Source organism: Dermochelys coriacea, chromosome 19 (genome assembly GCF_009764565.3).
Source record: "Dermochelys coriacea isolate rDerCor1 chromosome 19, rDerCor1.pri.v4, whole genome shotgun sequence".
Taxonomy (NCBI): domain Eukaryota; kingdom Metazoa; phylum Chordata; order Testudines; family Dermochelyidae; genus Dermochelys; species Dermochelys coriacea.
The window spans coordinates 6957484-6976547 of record NC_050086.2 but is presented as its reverse complement, the minus strand read 5'-3'; the positions used below and the strand labels follow the sequence as shown (position 1 = coordinate 6976547).

Below are 19064 nucleotides of genomic sequence, written 5' to 3'. Positions count from 1 at the left end.
GCAGGCTCCCTGCCTGTCCTGGCTCCTCGCTGCTCCTGGAAGCAACCAGCATGTCCGGCCCCTAGGTGGAGGCGTGGCCAGGCGGCTTTGCGCAGTGTGTGCTGCCCACGTCCTCAGGCACTGATTCCACAGCTCCCACTGGCTGCGGTTCCTGGCCAATGAGATGTACGGAGCCCGCACTCGGGGCGGGGGCAGCACACGGAGCTTCCCTGATCACACCTGTGCCTAGGGACTGCTGGGACATGCCGGCCACTTCTGGGACCTGCGTGGAGCCCGGGCAGGCAAGGAGCCTGCCTTAGCCCCACTGCACCGGTGACCGGACTTTGAACAGCCCAGTCAGTAGTGCTGACAGGAGCCGCCAGAGTCCCCTTTTGAAATGGGAAAACCAGACGTCTGCCAACCCTACCCCCATATATAATCACTTTTCTCCTCACCATCAGTTTTCATACTTCCCTCAGTATATTATTTCTTTTTGTAGTCCAGTAATTTTTTCTCCCTATCAAATCTATACCTTCCTACAGTATTAGTCTTTGCCAAATTCCTCTTCTTTCTCCCCACCCACTCCAGTAATCTTCCCTGACAGACCTAATTTCCTGCTCCTGCTCCAGTCCCTTATTTCTCACACTTCCCCCGCACATTTCCTCTCCACAGTCCCTCAGCTCTCTCTCTCTCTACCTTCCCTTTACTATTTTACTTTATTCCCATCTTCCTGCATCTTCATCTACCCTTCAATTAATAAGCAAGAATTTTGTACACTCCTCATTTCCACTAAGCAGATAAATGAATTTATGAATTTGCTATAAGATGAATTGTGAACTCCCTTCACTAATAAGCAATGCGTAAACAACATACCCTTCACAGAATACACACTGGTCACTCAGCAATGAAGAAAATCTGTAGAGTTCTGGGACTTTGCAAGAAAGAGGAGGAGAGCTAAGCCAGCGGGAAGAGGAAAATGAAGCAGGGTACAGATGCTCTTACATGGCATGTTTCCCAGTAAGAAATCACATCACTGTTTGCCACATAAGTTAATGTTGCTCAAATTCTCCTACGCGGCCTCCAAATCCCAGTGGAGAGAGGAGAAGCATGCAGCAGCAGGCAGGGAACCAATAGCAGAGCAGCAAGTGACCTAGCTCTGCTGCCATTTTCAGAGGGCAGTGCAGGGAGACAAGGACATGCACATATTGTCTGAGATCACCAGGATTTCAGCAGTTATCTTCAAAAAGAACAGGAGTACTTGTGGCACCTTAGAGACTAACAAATTTATTTGAGCATAAGCTTTCATGGGCTACAGCCCACTTCATCGGATGCATAGAATGGAACATATAGTAAGAAGATATATAAAGATATGTAAAGATACATACAGGGAACATGAAAAGGTGGTGTAAGAGGCTAATTAATTAATATGAGCTATTATCAGCAGGAGAAAAAAAATCTATTGTAGTGATAATCAAGATGGCTCATTTAGACAGTTGACAAGAAGGTGTGAGGATACTTAACAAAGGAAAATAGATTCAATGCATGTAATGACCCAGCCACTCCCAGTCTCTATTCAAACCCAAGTTAATACGAATACAGACTAACACGGCTGCTACTCTGAAACCTAGTTTGCATATTAATTCAAGTTCAGCAGTTTCTCCTTGGAGTCTGTTTTTGAAGCTTTTCTGTTGCAAAATTGCCAGATTTTTTTCTCCTGCTGATAATAGTTCATCTTAATTAATTAGTCTCTTACTCCACCTTTTCATGTTCCCTGTATGTATATATATATTTTCTTAATATATGTTCCATTCTATGCATCCGATGAAGTGCGCTGTAGCCCACGAAAGCTTATGCTCACATAAATTTGTTAGTCTCTAAAGTGCCAAAAGTACTCCTGTTCTTTTTGCGGATTCAGACTAACACGGCTGCTACTCTGAAGTTAAATACGCATCCTTGACGTACACATGCTTTGACGGGACAAGGTGAGTGCGGTAATATCTTTTATTGGACCAGCTTCTGTTGCTGAGAGAGACAAGCTTTTGAGCTTACACACAGCTTTTCTTTAGGTCTGGGAAATGTACTGTCATATGCTAAATAATCAGTTTCACCTTGTATTTAGCTGTCACTCAGTATATTTCCCAGACCTGAAGAAGAGCCCTGTTGAAGCTCAAAAGCTTGTCTCTCTCACCAACAGAAGTTGGTCCAATAAGAGATATTACCTCACCCACCTTGTCTCTCTAATATCCTGGGACCAACACAGCTAAAACAATACTGCATATGTGCTTTGAAGGTCATGGCCATTGTCCCTTGTATCCAGTGGGATGATGCAGCATAACTAAAAACTTTACAAAACCTCGATCTCTTCATGTATTTCTTCACTTGCACTAATTTATTTGTGAAAGAGGAATAGATTCATCCATGTGATCAACACTTTGATCTTGAAACGTATGACTCTCATGAACTACCCTTCCCAAATCACAGGAATATAGGAATTATCATACCAGATCAGACTAGTTGTCCAACTAGTTCAGTATCCTGTCTCTGACAGTGGCCAGATGCTTCATAGGAGAGTGCAAAACATCCAGAGACGTTTCTTCTTAAATGCCATCCATTATTGGTCGTCTTATGTGCTGAAGTATAAAGTTTTATATCCCTTCTGAAAATAAACTGTGTTCTTTGTTTCTTTTTTCTGGCCCAGTAACTTATTCAATATATTATCCTTTGTATAAAGTAATTCTGTCTGAGTTCCCTATTTATTTAAAAATTAAGGAACTGATCCTGCGCCCTTATTCACTAGAGTAGTCCCAATGGGACTATTTACATGAGTAAGATGAAGGATCAGTCCCTACATTTCCTGGGTTGTCGATTATGTCCTGTGGGGAAAACTCTAAATACCTTTCAGAAGTTTGAAAATAAGGACTCTGGCCCACTCTAACTCCGTGCTCACGAAGGGTAGGGGTCATAATGATTCCAGGGACCCTCTCTTTTTTGTCTTCTTTTTATTTGTTTAAAATTATAAAATGTTCACATTTTAGCTGCCTATAAATTCTGCATTCACTCCTGTAGTTGAGAAAGCAAGCAAGCAGGCACTTCCTCGGCTGCATAATCACTCCATGACTGACCTTAAGAGAATGCAAAGTTACATCCACTTCTGCACTTCCTCCTTCTCTGGCTGGAAAACCAAATGTTTCTTACACAACACCGTCAGCCCAGACAGTGCCATCCCTGAAGCCCTACAACTTAACCATCCTTCATCTCGCCAATGACTAAACTGGACACAATTTTGACTGGTAAGAAGAGCCACTGATTTTCTGTTCAGATTTTAATGAACGCATTATTGTTATTGTTGTTTTTATTATTATTCATTTATAAAATACCAACGATTTGCTATTCAAATAATAAGTAGTAGGCCAAATCTTGGCCCACAGTGCTCTTTGCACTGTTCCGGAGGTGCAAAGCAGCTATCAAACCAGTTTAACTGATTTACCCTGGCATAATGAGTGAGGCTGGGGAAAATTAAGGTGTGGTCAGAGCACTACTGTGCCCTGGAATGGTCACTTTGCAATTTGTGCAGCTGGTAGGCTTGAGGCTGCTCTAAATTCCTCCTTGGGACTGGACAAACAACTTGAAGATAAGGAAAATGTAAAGAGAAAAGGAGTACTTGTGGCACCTTAGAGACTAACACATTTATTTGAGCATAAGCTTTCATGAGCTACAGCTCACTTCATCGGAATGCATCCGATGAAGTGAGCTGTAGGTCACGAAAGCTTATGCTCAAATAAATGTGTTAGTCTCTAAGGTGCCACAAGTACTCCTTTTCTTTTTGCGAATACAGACTAACACGGCTGCTACTCTGAAACCTGACAATGTAAAGATGGCATTACAGGCCCCAGCCCTCTTAGCAACAACCCATTCCAAATGGTTGGTTCTGAGGATCTGTCCTCTTTAGTTAATTACAGTCTGAATGGGAAATCAGTGACACCTCCTACCAATTAAAGAGCATCATTAACAGGCTCCAAGCCTCCAAATAGTATCAGACTCTTGTTCAAATGTTTATCAGCTTTCTCTACTAGCTAAGCTGTAGCTCACTTTGTACAGAGGTCTATTGGGAAGCAGAAGGTTAAATACCACAGTAATGGGTACAGAATATGGACCTAGATAGATAGGTCCTGGTTTCTATTCACAATAACTCATATCGATGGTTGGCTGTTGATCTTGTATCTATATGTACAAAGGCCTAAGTGTGCTGTCTCGACTTCAGCCCTTGCTCCTCTGCAAAAAATCTTTCCAAATACAGCATCAGCATTCTTAACCCTTTCATTATTTACTCCTGCTACTTTTCAAATGTTTCCTTTACCACCAATCTGTTTGTTTATTTAGAAATACAATGGATTTTAATACAAAAAGTTTTATGAAAATAGAGCTTATAAAGGAGAAAGCTTTACTCTTCAGCGATCCTATCTCGGGAAGTGTAAAATGTGCCATATCTTCAGGTAGGCCAGATGAAAATTCATAAGATTGGTGGCAAAATAGTTGATCAGTGGAGCCAACTGAATCCATACAACATAAATCTTAGGTCTATAATATTACAATAAAGCTGGATCCCTATTAATCTTCACGCTAGGCTAGGTACAGAATACCCATTGGCTAAAAAGAAGTCTACCAGCTCTCCTGGCCAGCCGCATTGCTTCAAAGTGCAGCTGACTAGAATTGTAGTCTCTAAAGTTGTTAGACACCAGATTTTCAGAGTTTGAGAGCCTCCTCAGTTTTACTGTGCAGTTAATCTGAATTCCATAAAAGCACATTCGCTGCCCCCAAACTAGTCGGCCTTCCTTCTGACCCAGGAGGCATTTTTTCTGGGTGTTCATTCAGGACAAATAGACTAGTTGTTTAAGAACTTCACATGGAAAATTCTTCTCTGAAAAATCATATAATTATCCTGGAAGTCTGATAATGGGATGGGAGATTGTTGTCCTAAAAGGTTTTGGAGCACTCACAAACCAATCTGAGGGCAAATGTTAATTTGTTTATATATGGAATAGCTTCCAGCATACTTAAATTCTTCCCTACTTACAGAATCATTCTAAGTCTAATACAAAATGATTCTCTCCTCCCTCTTTTATATTAACTATCTTGCTAGTACCCACTGTGTCTATTCTAATGCGGATGTGCTCTGTCTGTCTCTAGTCTAGATGATTATTCTTCCTGGTGCTCTATATGTTAGTTATTAACAGTCATCCTCTCCCAGCATGGCAGAGTGGTACATTAACTAGCATGGTTTAGAACTATAATGGAAAAGAACATCGAAACTTTCTCTCCTGTGAAAATCTACATGCTGCCCCCTACAAGTAGAATGAATCAGTCTGTGACCTTCTATGACCTCTTTATAACCTTTCAACTCTACCTGCTAATAAGTCATCATTGACTTAAATTTACTTTAATATTCCCAACAATATATGATCACGTATAACTGCTTTGGAAACTGTTATCATCTCCAAACTCTAAATATTTAATATTTATTTATTATGTCTTTGGGAATCCTCAGTGAAACTACAGCCTCTACATGCTTTACATTCCATTATATTAAAAATACATTAATTGGTATATTTTGGTTTTGCAGTAAGAGTTACTAAGAGAGTCTGGAGAAAAAATAATAAGTGAGTTTATTAAGAGGGATACATATATTTGTACAAGCAGGCAGGAGATAATTTCACTTGGTTCTAATGGCATAGAAACTCTACCTTTCCTCCCCCCAAGGCTCTCCACCAGGCTATCACATTACTAACATTACACCATTAGATTAAACTTTCACTGGCTGATTATACCTCTAGAGAACACAATTTCCATCAGCTTAACACTCTTGGTGTTGGTGCAATCACTGAAATATATTTTAACATTTCAAAAGCACCCCTGGATTTATGAAAGATGGGTTCACTCATGCAGTAGGAAACCTTTTTACACTTTACTAATTACAAGCCCAAGCAACATATACTATAGATCCATGCTAGCAACAAAGGTGAAAGATACCTGCACATGCTTTGAAGAAAGTATGTATCATTTTATTTTGATCTTGTCAGATCTCACAAGCAAAAGTATGTTTAGGGCTGGTCAGTATTTGGATGGGAGATTTACAAGGAAAACCCAGCCATGGTGTTCCAAGAAACAGACTTAGTGATTCAGTAAGTGGCACTCTTTGCACTTAGGGTTCAGTTCTACATTCTTTGTGCAATCTTAACTCCAAAGACAGCAATGCAGGATCAAGCACTGAGTCAATACGGAATGAAACTTTTATCCTGGTGCTAGTGGGTACTACATTGTGGGAACTGCCTTATTTCAGATGAGAAGCAAAACTGAGTTCCTGACTGTGTATGGTTATGAAAATTATTATTTATTATTAAAATTCCATTGTATTTTTGCAACAGAAGAGATGTTAAGCAGTGTCCTCATCAAATATAAGTTTGGGGGTCATATCCTCAGTTGGTGCAAATTTACATAACTCCATTGAAGCCAGTGGAGATGTGACAAGTTACATCAGTTGAGGATCTTGTCCTGGATCTCTACTGTACAATTTTACTACTTAAATCTCCCTACAATATTATTTGGATAGTGTCTTCACTTGCTGTCCTAAATTGTCAGGTAGTATTGCTCTGCGCTGTTAAACAGCTGCAAAGTTCCACTCCAAAAGTGACTGCATTCACTGATGGGTGAAGTGATCCCTATGCCATTTGATTTTTAAAAAGCTTTTGGATTCTTCAGGATGAAAAGCATTTTCTATACACTAGATACTATTTTATTCCTTTTCCTTTTCTGCAGTATATATTTTAAAAATAGTTGAAAATCATAAAACCATCATCAAGATTATCAACACTCCACCACAGGTGCTCTTTTCTGTTCTTTTTAAACACTGCTTTGTGTTAGGCAAGGGCAAAAGTCTCTGATTCTCAGAATCCGTCATTGTTAACAACCAGTTTTACCTAACTCATGCACTAACAAGCTCTTTATTAAATGCCATTCATGATCAATTTCTGGGGAGTCAGAGCTTAATTATATGGAGATTCATACTGCCTGTCTCCAGAAATTAGCTTCAGTATTTACAGGTCTGCTTCAGTCAGTAATTGGTGCTGTCTCTGCAGGAACATTCTCTGCTTGATACCAATTGCAGCACCATTATTTTCGGTCTTTTAATTGCATTTCTGGAGCCTTGCTTATCCAGGATGGATTCCACTTTGTCTGCAGTGTTTCGTCTGCCCTGCAATGAACCTGATGGAGTTTCTAGATTTTCTTTTTGCCAAATCATCATTAGTGCCCTTCTCTTCATTTTTAAAATTGTCTAAACTTAGTTAGGGACGCAAAGGACTAGATCCAGCTCCATTAAAAATCAACAGGATTTTTTCTGTTGACTTGAAAGGGAGCAGGATCATGCCCAGGGTGAGCAAATTCTTTTAAATCAAAGTAGCTCAGCTAGCAAGGGACAGCTACAGGAGAGCTAGTACCACTGATCTATTTCTGCCACTCCCAAACTGCATCTTTCTGTCCTGGAGCTTAGGGTATATCTACATAGGAAATGGAGGTGTGATTGTAGCACAGTAAGTATACCAGCATTAGCTTTAATCTACCTAATGTGTGTAACAATAGTAGTGAAGCCCTGGTGGCCCTGGCTTCAGCATGGGCCAGCTGCCCCAATATAGGCCTCTGGGGGATGTTCTCAGGTTGCTAGTCTGCACTGAATTCTTTGCTGGGAGGTGGGTTAGCTTCTACTGTTACCTGTGCTAGCTAGATTATATGGTATGCTACCAGTGCTACAATCACACCTTCATTTTCTGTGGAGAGGTATCTTCTAATGCTCAGTTCCACTCCCCTCTGGCAGTGCTACAGCAGTGGTGCCATGGTAGGAGGACAGAATAGTTTCTTGAATAACAGAATTGACCTGTAAATTAACAAAATAAAGCAAAAATGAAGAATGATTATGCAGATTGAGACTGTCATGGATGCCTGGGCCAGAGTATAAACGGAGTAATTTTTGCACGGGGTAGTGAAGGGATACATCCTTTATAGGGAGCAGTCTTGGTTTTGACCATATTACATGCATTTTAAATACGGGGGAGTCCAAAGGCAAAAACTTGCTCTTCAGGAGTACAATAAAGTCATCCGGCAGAATAATCATGAGATGATGTCGAACATTTTAAGGATGCCTCCTTCATGGATATCAGAAGTTGATGTGTCTCCAAAATCAGTTAAAATATATCTTTCCTCATCAGATCCATTTATCTCAGGCTAACTTTTCCCTTGCTCTGAATCTGAGCCTCCCTTGGCTAAGTGCAGTAAAGTGTTACAAGGGAGAGGAAAAAGAAAAGGAGTACTTGTGGCACCTTAGAGACTAACAAATTTATTAGAGCATAAGCTTTCGTGAGCTACAGCTCACTTCATCGGATGCCGAAAGCTTATGCTCTAATAAATTTCTTAGTCTCTAAGGTGCCACAAGTACTCCTTTTCTTTTTGCGAATACAGACTAACACGGCTGCTACTCTGAAAAAAGGGAGAGGAAAGAAGAGGTTTGCAAAGTGAGAAACTGAGCCCCACAGAAATGCTAATTTTATAGGCAAGCCATGAGGCCACTTAAAATGGAAAGGCTATTTTATTGCAAAACAGTAATAAGGATGTATGACAATAAATGAGGGGTTCTTTTCCCCACAAAACAGGTAGGATTTGCCCTAACAAAAGATAATTGTGGTAGGCCAGTTGGTTAAAGAATTCTTAATCTATTTCTTGCCTCAGAGCATCCCTGTGTTGGCAGGAAAAGTGACACCAGCCCCCTCTCCAGCCATTACATGCCTCTGGCTGGAGTTCCTTTGCGAGAGTTACCCTGTTCTCCTGGTTGTGTTTGATTTAAAAGAAAGGGTATATGCCAGAAGGGGACACACAGCAGGGAGTCGTATGTCTTCATTCAGCCATTCAGCTTTGACAGTAGCCAGCCAGTTTACAGCAGCAGCCATCTGGGAATACAAGGCCTTTGTTAGCCTGATACAGTCATATCAGAGCTCATTAACTACTTCATCCACAGTTTGGCTAGTTTTAAGGAATTTCTCGTTTGTGTTTTCTTTTGTGAATTTCCCTCTTTGGTCCTCATTCCCAGTGAACTGGGAGCCACTAGAGTATCTGGTTCCATTTCCCCAAATGGGGAGGGCACTATGGTTGTCAGGTTGTTAATTAGAGAGGCTAGGTGAGTGACGGAGTGTCCTTTATTGGACTAACTTCTGTTGTTGAAAAAGACACACTTTCCAGCTTCACAGCCCTCTTCTTTGGTTGTTAACTGGCAGCCTGACTCAGAATACCCTTGCAGTGTTTAACCTCTTCCCTTGTCAGCAAAACTCGCATGTGAAGCCCAGTCTGTGAACAACTTGGAAATATCAGTGTTTACTCCAGCATGTAACAGATTGGGTTAGGTCCCAGGCAGGATTTAGTGAAAAAAGAGATTATTCTGGAAGCATTTAATTTGGCTTGTTTTGTAGAAATGAAAGAGTTGTTCCTTCATACTGCTGCAGAATACAAAATGTGACAGGGTCGGGCCAGATGGCTATAGGAGAGTAATAAAAAGCAGATATATTAGCCCCAGGCTAAGTAGGTCCCTTTTCCCTGGATAAGGTAACAGGGAAGATTCCAGAACAATCAGGAACTTTCTGGAGACAATTAAGACAGGCTGATTAGAACACCTGCAGCCAATCAACTAATCAGGGCACCTGGGTTTTAAAAAGGAACTCACTTCAGTTTGTGGTGTGCGTGTGAGGAGCTGGGAGCAAGAGGTGCTAGGAGCTGAGAGTGAGAACGCGGACCGTTGGAGGACTGAGGTGTACAAGCATTATCGGACACCAGGAGGAAGGTCCTATGGTGAGGATAAAGAAGTTGTTGGGAGGAGGCCATGGGGAAGTAGCCAAGGGAGTTGGAGCTGTCACACAGCTGTTCCAGGAGGCTCTCTAGACAGCTGCATTCCACAGGGCCCTGGGCTGGAACCTGGAGTAGAGGGCGGGCCTGGGTTCCCCCCAAATCCTCCCAACTCCTGGTCAGACATGGGAGGAATCGACCTGGATTGTGGGTTCAGAAAAACAGCCAAGCTGAGGGCTGCCGTGAAGCTCCAAGGCAAGCAAATCCACCAATAAGCACAAGACCCATTGAGGTAGAGCAGGAACTTTGTCACAATAGTCTCTGAGGAGGATCTTCTGGAGAAGAGCAGAGATGCCAAGCCAGCAACATGGACAGCACAATTCTTTTGGCACATGTTCAGTAACATTCAGTTCAGTAACATTCTTCCCTCCTCAGGGATCCCAAAACAACCAGAAATGAGCTGGTATTCTGAGTCCTGTTCCTAGGGGAATAATGTCCACATCACAGAACCACCCTCACAATTGCTCTCCGTAAACATTATTGTTAGGTTCAACAGAGTGGCCAAGAACTGAATGGGGATGGAAACTAAACTAGTATCTTTTTCAGACCCCAGAGTTGAGCACTGCAAGTCAAAGTTGGGGGATATTGATGTGGCTACATGAGGAAGATTGCACGGCTGCTGGCTGTGCTGCGCCAGTTCTGTGGACAGAGAAATTAAGTCTCTTGGAGTCTCTGATACCTTTCACAGATACTAAACTTGCTCAGATGATTTCAAAGAAGGAAATTGCTACTGTTCTAAAAAAAGAAAATGGAAGCAACTCTAATGGCCCAATGCTCATTCCCTCATGTTTTGCCACTGTTCCTCTGGAAGCCAGAGTGAAACTTCCAGGATCTGAGAACAGAATAATTTGAGCAGTGGTTTCCTCAGCTGTGGAATTCATTGCCACAAGAGATCAGATTGAGCCCTCACTTGACTCATTTCATAGCACAATGAAAAACCCACCTTTCCACACAAGTCTTCCTGTAGTAATAAGGGCTGAAGAACAATCTGTTGTCACTTTTTTATGGATAGATGAAGATTTATACCAGCCATCTCTAAGCTACAGTGCCTGAATCAAGGGTGGATGTGTGGCAGACATTTATTGTAATTGTTAATTTTGTATTTACATCTCAATACCAGGGGGAAGGATCCACTGCAGGGCAGCAAGAGTAAAAGAATGAGGGTTGAAATAATATAATAGATTAGTTTCTGCCTTTTAGTCCCTGACACTGCAACATCCACAGTCCACTCAAGTCTTGGTTAATTAGATTCTGAGATATTTCGAAGAGTTACAATCAAAAGTGCTCATCTACCTGACTTGAGTGGATGTTACAATTCATTACCTCTTTGTTCAAAGGGAGTCAAGGGAAAATTCCAGATTGCGTCTGGAGTAAATTCACCTAATTTAATTCTAGCAGAGAACATAGTTCTTCTATGTACAGTCCTCAAGGGTAACACCAGCTCCAACTCTGTTGAGTACATCTTAAGGCACAGGGTCTCAATGCTAACAGGCACATGCAGTTGGAAATACAACTGTTAGTATGTTAGGAATCAAAGAATCATAGGACTGGAAGGGACCTGGAGAATTCTTCTAGTCCAGTCCCCTGCACTCAAGGCAGGACTAAGCTGAAATCATATAATAGGTTAGTTTCTGCCTTATAGTCCCTGACCCTGCAACATCCAGAGTCCTCTCATTCTTGTTTCATTAGATTCTGAGATCTTAGAGGGTTGAAATCATATAATAGGTTAGTTTCTGCCTTTTAGAAAGCAGGGGGTTTGGAGTGGTTCTGTTCCCTAGATGGGAGCTCTGAGGATTCCTACCATTTCCCCATTTTTATGACCTGTTCTTCCCAAAAGGTCCTAATATTGCTGTTGGACAATGAGAACAGGCCAAGAATCCCTTCAGATCCTATCAGAGGAGCTATGTTATAGAATTAGACAAGGCTTATTCTCCTACACTTGGAAAGTTCACTTTCAACTAAACATAATGTAATTAGTCAAGTCTCCAGAATTGTTTTAATATATTTTGGAGGGGATATTTTATCTCCTCTGTGACTCCATTCCACTCTTCTCCAGAGCTGGGATTTCATATGGCCTGGAATCTCTTGTCTGAGTATTTCTGCAACACCAGGAGGATCTCTCAGAGCTGTAGGCTTAATGCAGCATACACTGACTGTCTCTGGACAACTTTGTGCACCCTACAGTTGCTACAGTTAATTGTTTAACAAAAGTATGGTTGACCACCAACACACCATGTTTGTACAGGGATGACCTTAGGTCACTGATATGCAGAGGATGATGGGCATAGCATGACCAATGACAAAGGACAGATGTCAGAACCAAGATCCTTAACTCACAGATGTGTTGATTTCATTGTGCACAGGTTGCTAGGACAAATGCGATCAAGTGATCTTAATGAGCTGAAAGGAAAGACGACTTCAAGCACAAGAACACTCATGAAAGAATGAGGCCAGAGAGGAAGGAGTTTGACAGCGTATATCCAGGGCAGTTTGGAGAGCTTACTCTGGAGCAATAACTCAGCTCCCTTTGTCAAAGGCCACATGAAGCAAAACACTTTTCTCATTATGGGCCTGATTCAGCAACTTCTAATTATGCAGAATAGTTCTTACTTATGCAAATAGTTCAATTGACTGTGAGACTCGTCAACATGAATAAGGAGTGCAGAATCAGACCCTCTATTCTGACTTTCTCCTTATATCGGCACCACAGAACTAACTTGCATTCTTCATCTATGGAAGCTAAGGCCCCTCAGTGGAATGAATCCATTAAAGATATAAATGGGGAGAAAGGCTTCACCATAAATATTTTACAGACTAAATTTCCTTCTTTTTCATTATCTATTTTCAAAATGTAACAAATAGCTCCAATGATAATTCCTGATTGTTTTATATTTATTGAAAAACAGCACTTAATAAATACAGATATATCTAAGTGGGTTTTCTATAAGAAGTATAACTAGAAAGTATCCTCAAAGCTATGCATTAGAAGTCTAAAAGATATCTAAGAACTGAATAGCTCTGGGTTTTAGAAGTGGTATATAGAGCTTTGCATTCATTATGTCGCTGGTTCACATATAGCCTGGGTCAGTAGTGATTTCAAGTTATCACCGAATTGCTATCCAGTGACCTGTATGAAACAAGTTAGTGGCTTCAGTCCAGTTACCAGTGGACAAGTGTCCACATCACAAAAATTACCACCACATTTATTCTGATTGCCCTCTTGCTGGAAGTCTCATCTGAAAAGTAAGGATTTAATGGGCCATGGAGGGCTCATAAATAATTAAAGGGATACTACCCAATTAATATACACCCCAATAGCACATCAGCTAGTTCCCCTGCACTCATGAGCTTTCCTTTCATTTTGATCTGTTCGATCAGCTTTTCTTGGGATCCTTACCTGGGAGTGAAGAATGGATTTAAAATACGTTTTGAATTACCAGTGTAGGCTTTTGGTACATTCAGCTTTCAGAATCTTTGCTTTATTTCTTTGTTACTTGTCTGATCTTGTTTTGTTTTTTATACCTTAATTAGGCTTGTATATCACTCCATATTACACATGCCCACAAAGCAGCTGTGTGAAATAAACCCTGGGCTTTCAGAATCCCCACCTGTAAACCAAGTTTAGTCATTACAAATCAAAATGAAAGGGGGAAATAAAACCTTTGGAAGGAGAGAAATTCAGCTTCTAAATAACCATGAAATTTGTCTTTATACATTAATGACTGCTTCCAAGAGGGCCAATAAAGTCTTTTGTCAACAGCCCAAAAGCGCAAAGATCTTTGATGTGTATTTGTGTAGGTCATGTATTTAAAGGGGACACCCAGAAAATCTGTGCTGGCAAAATTCTTCCTTATGGACTTTGCAAGAATAAAATTAAAATCTGTGGTCCTGTTTTATCTTTGGTGTCACCCAACTGAAGTGAATTGAATTACATCAGGGATGAATTTGGCCCATTTTGTTTTAGGTTTAGGAAGGATCTAAGCTCAGGGTGTTCAAAGTGAGACTCCTCAACAAGCTAATCTCTGGTTTATCATTGTCAATCCTATGACCTTACTAGTCCTGATTGAACTCAGAAGAAAAGCTTGATATAAACAGCAATATATAGAATTAAAAGCTTCTAGCTACCTTGCTCAATCAAAGCTTCATGCAAGATGGGCCCCTAAATCTGTGTTGTTTTGTTTTTTAATGGACAAGGTTTAGATAGTTTACTGTCTGTGTCATATGTCCTCTGCCAATAAACTAAAATCTTCCAAATGATTCCTAAAGGGGAGTTGTAAGAGCCTGGAAGTGCGGAGATGCTTAGAAAAGGGTAAAACTGGCCCCTGGCCCCTGTCTGTTATTCACGTCATATATGGGTCACACTTTGTAGTATGATCCCATTTATAAATGGTTTACAAAGGGTTAATAAATGATTAATAGATGTTATAAGCGCATTGCACACGAGTGGAATATTTTATACATGGTTATAAGCACATCAATAAAGGTATTAGAGATTGTTTTAAACCATGGTTATTAGTAACTTATTGATGTGTTGAACACTCTAATAATTGATTAATGATTTATTAAAACATCTGTGAACTATTTATTAATTCTTTTTTAAAATGGAATCTTAATATAAAATGTGACCCAGATATGCTTAATGTACTAACAAGAAGATTTTATTGTCTTCAGCACTCCAGAGCTAGTGTACTGTTGCTGCCAAAGAACAAGATGAATTCTGGTCTCCTTCCTGCGACATCAGCAAAGTGGTAGGTGAATTCTTATTACAGAATCGTTATTGCTGGTTCCACTTGAAGATGATGTTCGAAGCCAAAGGAGCCCAGACTGATTTTCAGAGACCAGGAAACACTTTAAGTTATGGCAACTAGTAAGATTTGTTGTTGACTTGTCAAGTAATTTAATTTAATCCAGTGGGTCTTTGACAGGAAATAAATAATAGAGCATAAAGTTGCCATTGCTTTTGCCATCACTTTTGTGACCATAGCTACATTCATTCATTCATTCATCTGAATTAATTGATGTAGAAGGTGCTGCTTTGAAACCCTGGAGACTGAAGCCCTCTATTAATTCACAGAAGAGGTTTAACCCTGTGCAAACTTCCCCACACGGCCCTGCTAATGGGCAACAACCTAAAAGGACCATTTCAAGGGGTAGAAGGGACTTCAGCCTCCATTGCCATTCATTCTTGAATGTTCTACTGAGGCTACCAACTAAGATATGGATTAGTGCCAGATACTGTGGACATTTTTGTGATGTGGACACACCTGTTCACTAAGAACTGAACTGACAACCTGAACTGAACCTCCTTTCACACAGGTCCCCAACTGCTTTCCAAACTCAGATGTTGACCTAAGAGTAAAAACAGGTTTTCTCTTGTAAAATGTTTGTAAGATTTTTTTTTCCTTCTTCACAAAACTCAAAACCTATTGAACTTGACAAAGTGAACCGTTCAGCAAAGGAAAGGCAGCCAAATGGTCTAGTGGAAGGAACATGGGTTCTAGTCCTGGTTCTGCTGTCTGATCTTGGGAAAGCCTCTGTGCCTATTTCCCATCCTTCTCTTTGTCTTGTAAGCATTTTGGGATTCTTTCTGTGAATGTACAGTGCCTCGCACAATGGGGCCTCTAGGTGATACTTTTCAAAGTAGCAGCCATGTTAGTCTGTATTCGCAAAAAGAAACGGAGTACTTGTGGCACCTTAGAGACTAACAAATTTATTAGAGCATAAGTTTTCGTGAGCTACAGCTCACTTCATCAAGCTCACGAAAGCTTATGCTCAAATAAAATTGTTAGTCTCTAAGGTGCCACAAGTCCTCCTTTTCTTTTTAGATGATACTGTAATTTAAATAATAATGAGAAGGGGGTTGGGAGGGGAGAGGTGTCTGTTTATAACACACATCCACTTCATGTGGTGGTTTATTCTTTCCAAAGCAATACAAACGTTATGAGATTCCCTTGCTTTTCCAGAAGAGATTGAGACCCATCTTTACTGTCCTTTTTCTATATTGCATGGAGGGACTCCAACAAACTCATTGATGGGTGAATTATTTTCCCTTCACTGCAAGCTCAATAAGAAAACAGAGTATACCCCAGGGATGTATTCTTGTACATTTCAACAGCAGGACAGATACTGCTGCATTCTACCGCCACAGCCAAGGGGAGTGAGAGTAGATAGCATGAATGTGAAACTGACATAACAAACCAGTTTTTGCAGTGTTGTTGTAGCCCTGTTGGTCCCAGGACATGAGAGAGACAAGGTGGGTGAGGGACTATCGTTTATTAGACCAATCTTTGCCGATAAAAGAGATCCGCTTTTGATCTACACAGAGCTTGTCTTTAGGTCTGGGAAAGGTAATCAGAGTGTCACAGGTAAATACAAGGTGGAACAGATTGTTAAGCGATTGTTACCTTCCCATTGCATTTGGCATGGTCTCTTGCAACATGATTAACTTCATATGCTTAACAATCTGTTCCACCTTGTATTTAGTTGTGACACTGCTTATCTTTCACAGACTGGAAGCAGAGCTCTCTAGCTCTATGTAGCTTGAAAGTTTGTTTCTTTCGCCAACAGAAGTTGCTCCAATAAAGGATATTACCTCACACACCTTGTCTCTTTTATAACAAATGAGGACACCATGGTGCAGTGTGACAGTCCCAGTTGCAGGATGCCTTCCCTTTCCTGACCCTGGCACAGCCATCCTCTTCAGGAGCACCCTTATAGTCTTTGTAATGAAGAAATGTGCCGTTTAGAGGAAACAATGATGATCCCTAGCTTTGCTTTCCCAGCAAACAGTGGGCCAGGTCCCCAGCTGGGGCAAAGTGCCGTACCTCCCTGAAGTCAATGGGACTGCACCCACCCTCTGAGGCTCTGGCCCATGTTTCAAGACCAAGATACCCTTGTCCTATGCCCACCACGCCTTCTCCAGACACTTTGTGAGCTCTCAATCTGCCCCTTGCCCTATCCCTGCTCCCCTTGACACAAGCGTTTTCTGGACCTTCCAGGCCCTGATGCAGAGACTCTGGGCGATATCCCGGTGTGGCTGTGGCCCACTGTGTCCATGGGTGGAGGGGAATGTGTGTGTGAGCGAGCCAGGGGTTTCTCAGGTGGAGAAGGACAAATGGCAGAGATCTCGGGCTGCACGCTCCGTGCAACGGGGCTGATCAGACCCCTCCGCTGCAGAGAGTCAAGCAGCCAAGGGTGGTAACTGGGGAAAGTGGCGGCCCGGTAGCCGCATTAGGGGAAGAATCTCTTTGGTGATTGGGCGCCATTGTTCCCTTTGTGACGGGGGCTGTATAAATAACCGGCCCTGCGGGCAGCCGGCTACACTCGCCCAGCCAACAAGGGGGACGGGGGGAGGCAGGGAAGTTTGTCTCCGCCCCAGCGCACACGGGCCCCTTGTGATTGCGCCGGGCAGCAGCTGCCCCAGCAGTGGGGAGCCCCACCCCGGAGCCGCTGCGGGGAAGCAGGTGGCACGTCTGGCTGCTCCATGGATTCCGATGTGGCCTCCACGTCCAGCCGAGCATCGTCCCCAGAGCTGGAGGAAGCGGGCAGCCCCGAGCTCCTGCCCAGCCGAGTGTTCGAAGCCTTCTGCCGAGAGCCAGGGGCTCCCCAGCGGGGGCGCGGGGAGCCCAGCCCCAGCGGCCGGGCCGGGGGGCAGCCCCGGGCCAGCAGGCAGGAGCAGTCGGACGAGCAGCAGCAGGAGCAGCGGCTCAAGGTGAACAGCCGCGAGCGCCGGCGGATGCACGACCTGAACCAGGCGCTGGACGGGCTGCGGGAGGTGATGCCCTACTCGCAGGGGCCGGCGGTGCGCAAGCTCTCCAAGATCGCCACCCTGCTGCTGGCCCGCAACTACATCCTCACGCTGAGCAGCTCCCTGCAGGAGATGAGGCGGCTGCTGAGCGAGCTCCACGCCGGGCCCCGCAGCCACCCGCTTCCCCAGGCCCGCCCCATGCACCCTGCCGCCGGGGCGCAGAGCCTGCCCCCCGCCTGCTCCCTGGCAGCCGCAGCTGGGTACCTGGGCTGCCGACCGGCTCCGCAAGAGACTCACCGCACGGCAGCGGGGCCCCTGGGCCCCTTTTACAGACACTGCTCCGGCTTGCCCTGCCTCTGCTCCATGTGCCAGGCCGTACCCCAGGAGCTGCCAAGGACGGCAGCCGCCCCGTCCTGTCTAAGGGCAAGCAAGTAACGCCAGAGACTTACCCTGGCCCCAGAGACCCAACGCAAAGGCGTTAATAGGGTCAGCGCTGCAGAACGGGTACTGCTCTGACAAGGAGAGTCCTTGGGCTCGGGGGATATCGCTCTCGCTGTCCTTCCATTGACAAACCTCGCCAGTCTCCTCCTGATCATGTAACTGACACTTATCCCCTCAGGACTCTATGACATGCTCTGTATCCAAACCTGCAGGCAGCAGGAATCCTAAGACAGTTCCCAAAGCTGGTGAGAGAAGCGTTTGGTTCAGGTGCCATTCAGCTGTGACATGTAGCTTTGCCTTTCTTCAGTAGCTGATGTGATGCAACGTACCTGGAATTTCATTTTTACTGATAATAAATATAGTCATCTTAGTCAATGGATTTGGCAAACCGGTCTCCTATTTTGAAAGTTCCTTAAGAGTTTCATTTGGGCTGGGAGAACTTAGAGAAAATGTTTCATTAAGAGAGAGAGAGAGAGAGAAGAATGGGGGGGATAGGCTAGGATAGGAGAGAAAAAGAGCTGAATGGTTTGGAAGAAAGTGAAACCAATTAGCCCAAGTTTCCCATATAGAAGCCTTGGGAATTTATATTAGATTTCATTTAAACAGTCCTGAAGGTTCTACTAAATGCTTTAACTCCATGATTGCTTATAACAGCTGTTAAAATAAACCTAAGATCCAATACAGAGCAAATGAACCTGACAGATATCCAAGCACCTCCGCTCCCACATTAGCTAATCTTGAATAATTACTACTTGTTGATAATTTTTTGTTTATATTTCATTGTAAATATGCCATTGAAAGAACAGATTCCCTGCCAAGAAGAGTTTCCATTCTAAGGTGCATTTTTTTCAAGCACTCAGACAAAACTCAAATTATTTCAGTTTTAGGGAACTTCACAAAAAACAGGGGTTTGGTGGTTTTTGGCTCCCAGTTACACTGAGAAACGTAGACTGTTTCT

At 42.8% G+C, this 19064-nt stretch overlaps 1 protein-coding gene across 1 annotated transcript; it reads left to right on the top strand.

The window, feature by feature from the left end:
- Window positions 1-17259: 17259 nt before the first annotated feature.
- Window positions 17260-18489, top strand: LOC119845270 (oligodendrocyte transcription factor 3-like). The gene has a single exon (XM_038377258.2). The coding sequence runs from the start codon at window positions 17402-17404 to the stop codon at window positions 18098-18100; it is 699 nt and encodes a 232-aa protein (XP_038233186.1). The 5' UTR covers window positions 17260-17401; the 3' UTR covers window positions 18101-18489.
- The last annotated feature ends 575 nt before the right edge of the window (window positions 18490-19064 follow it).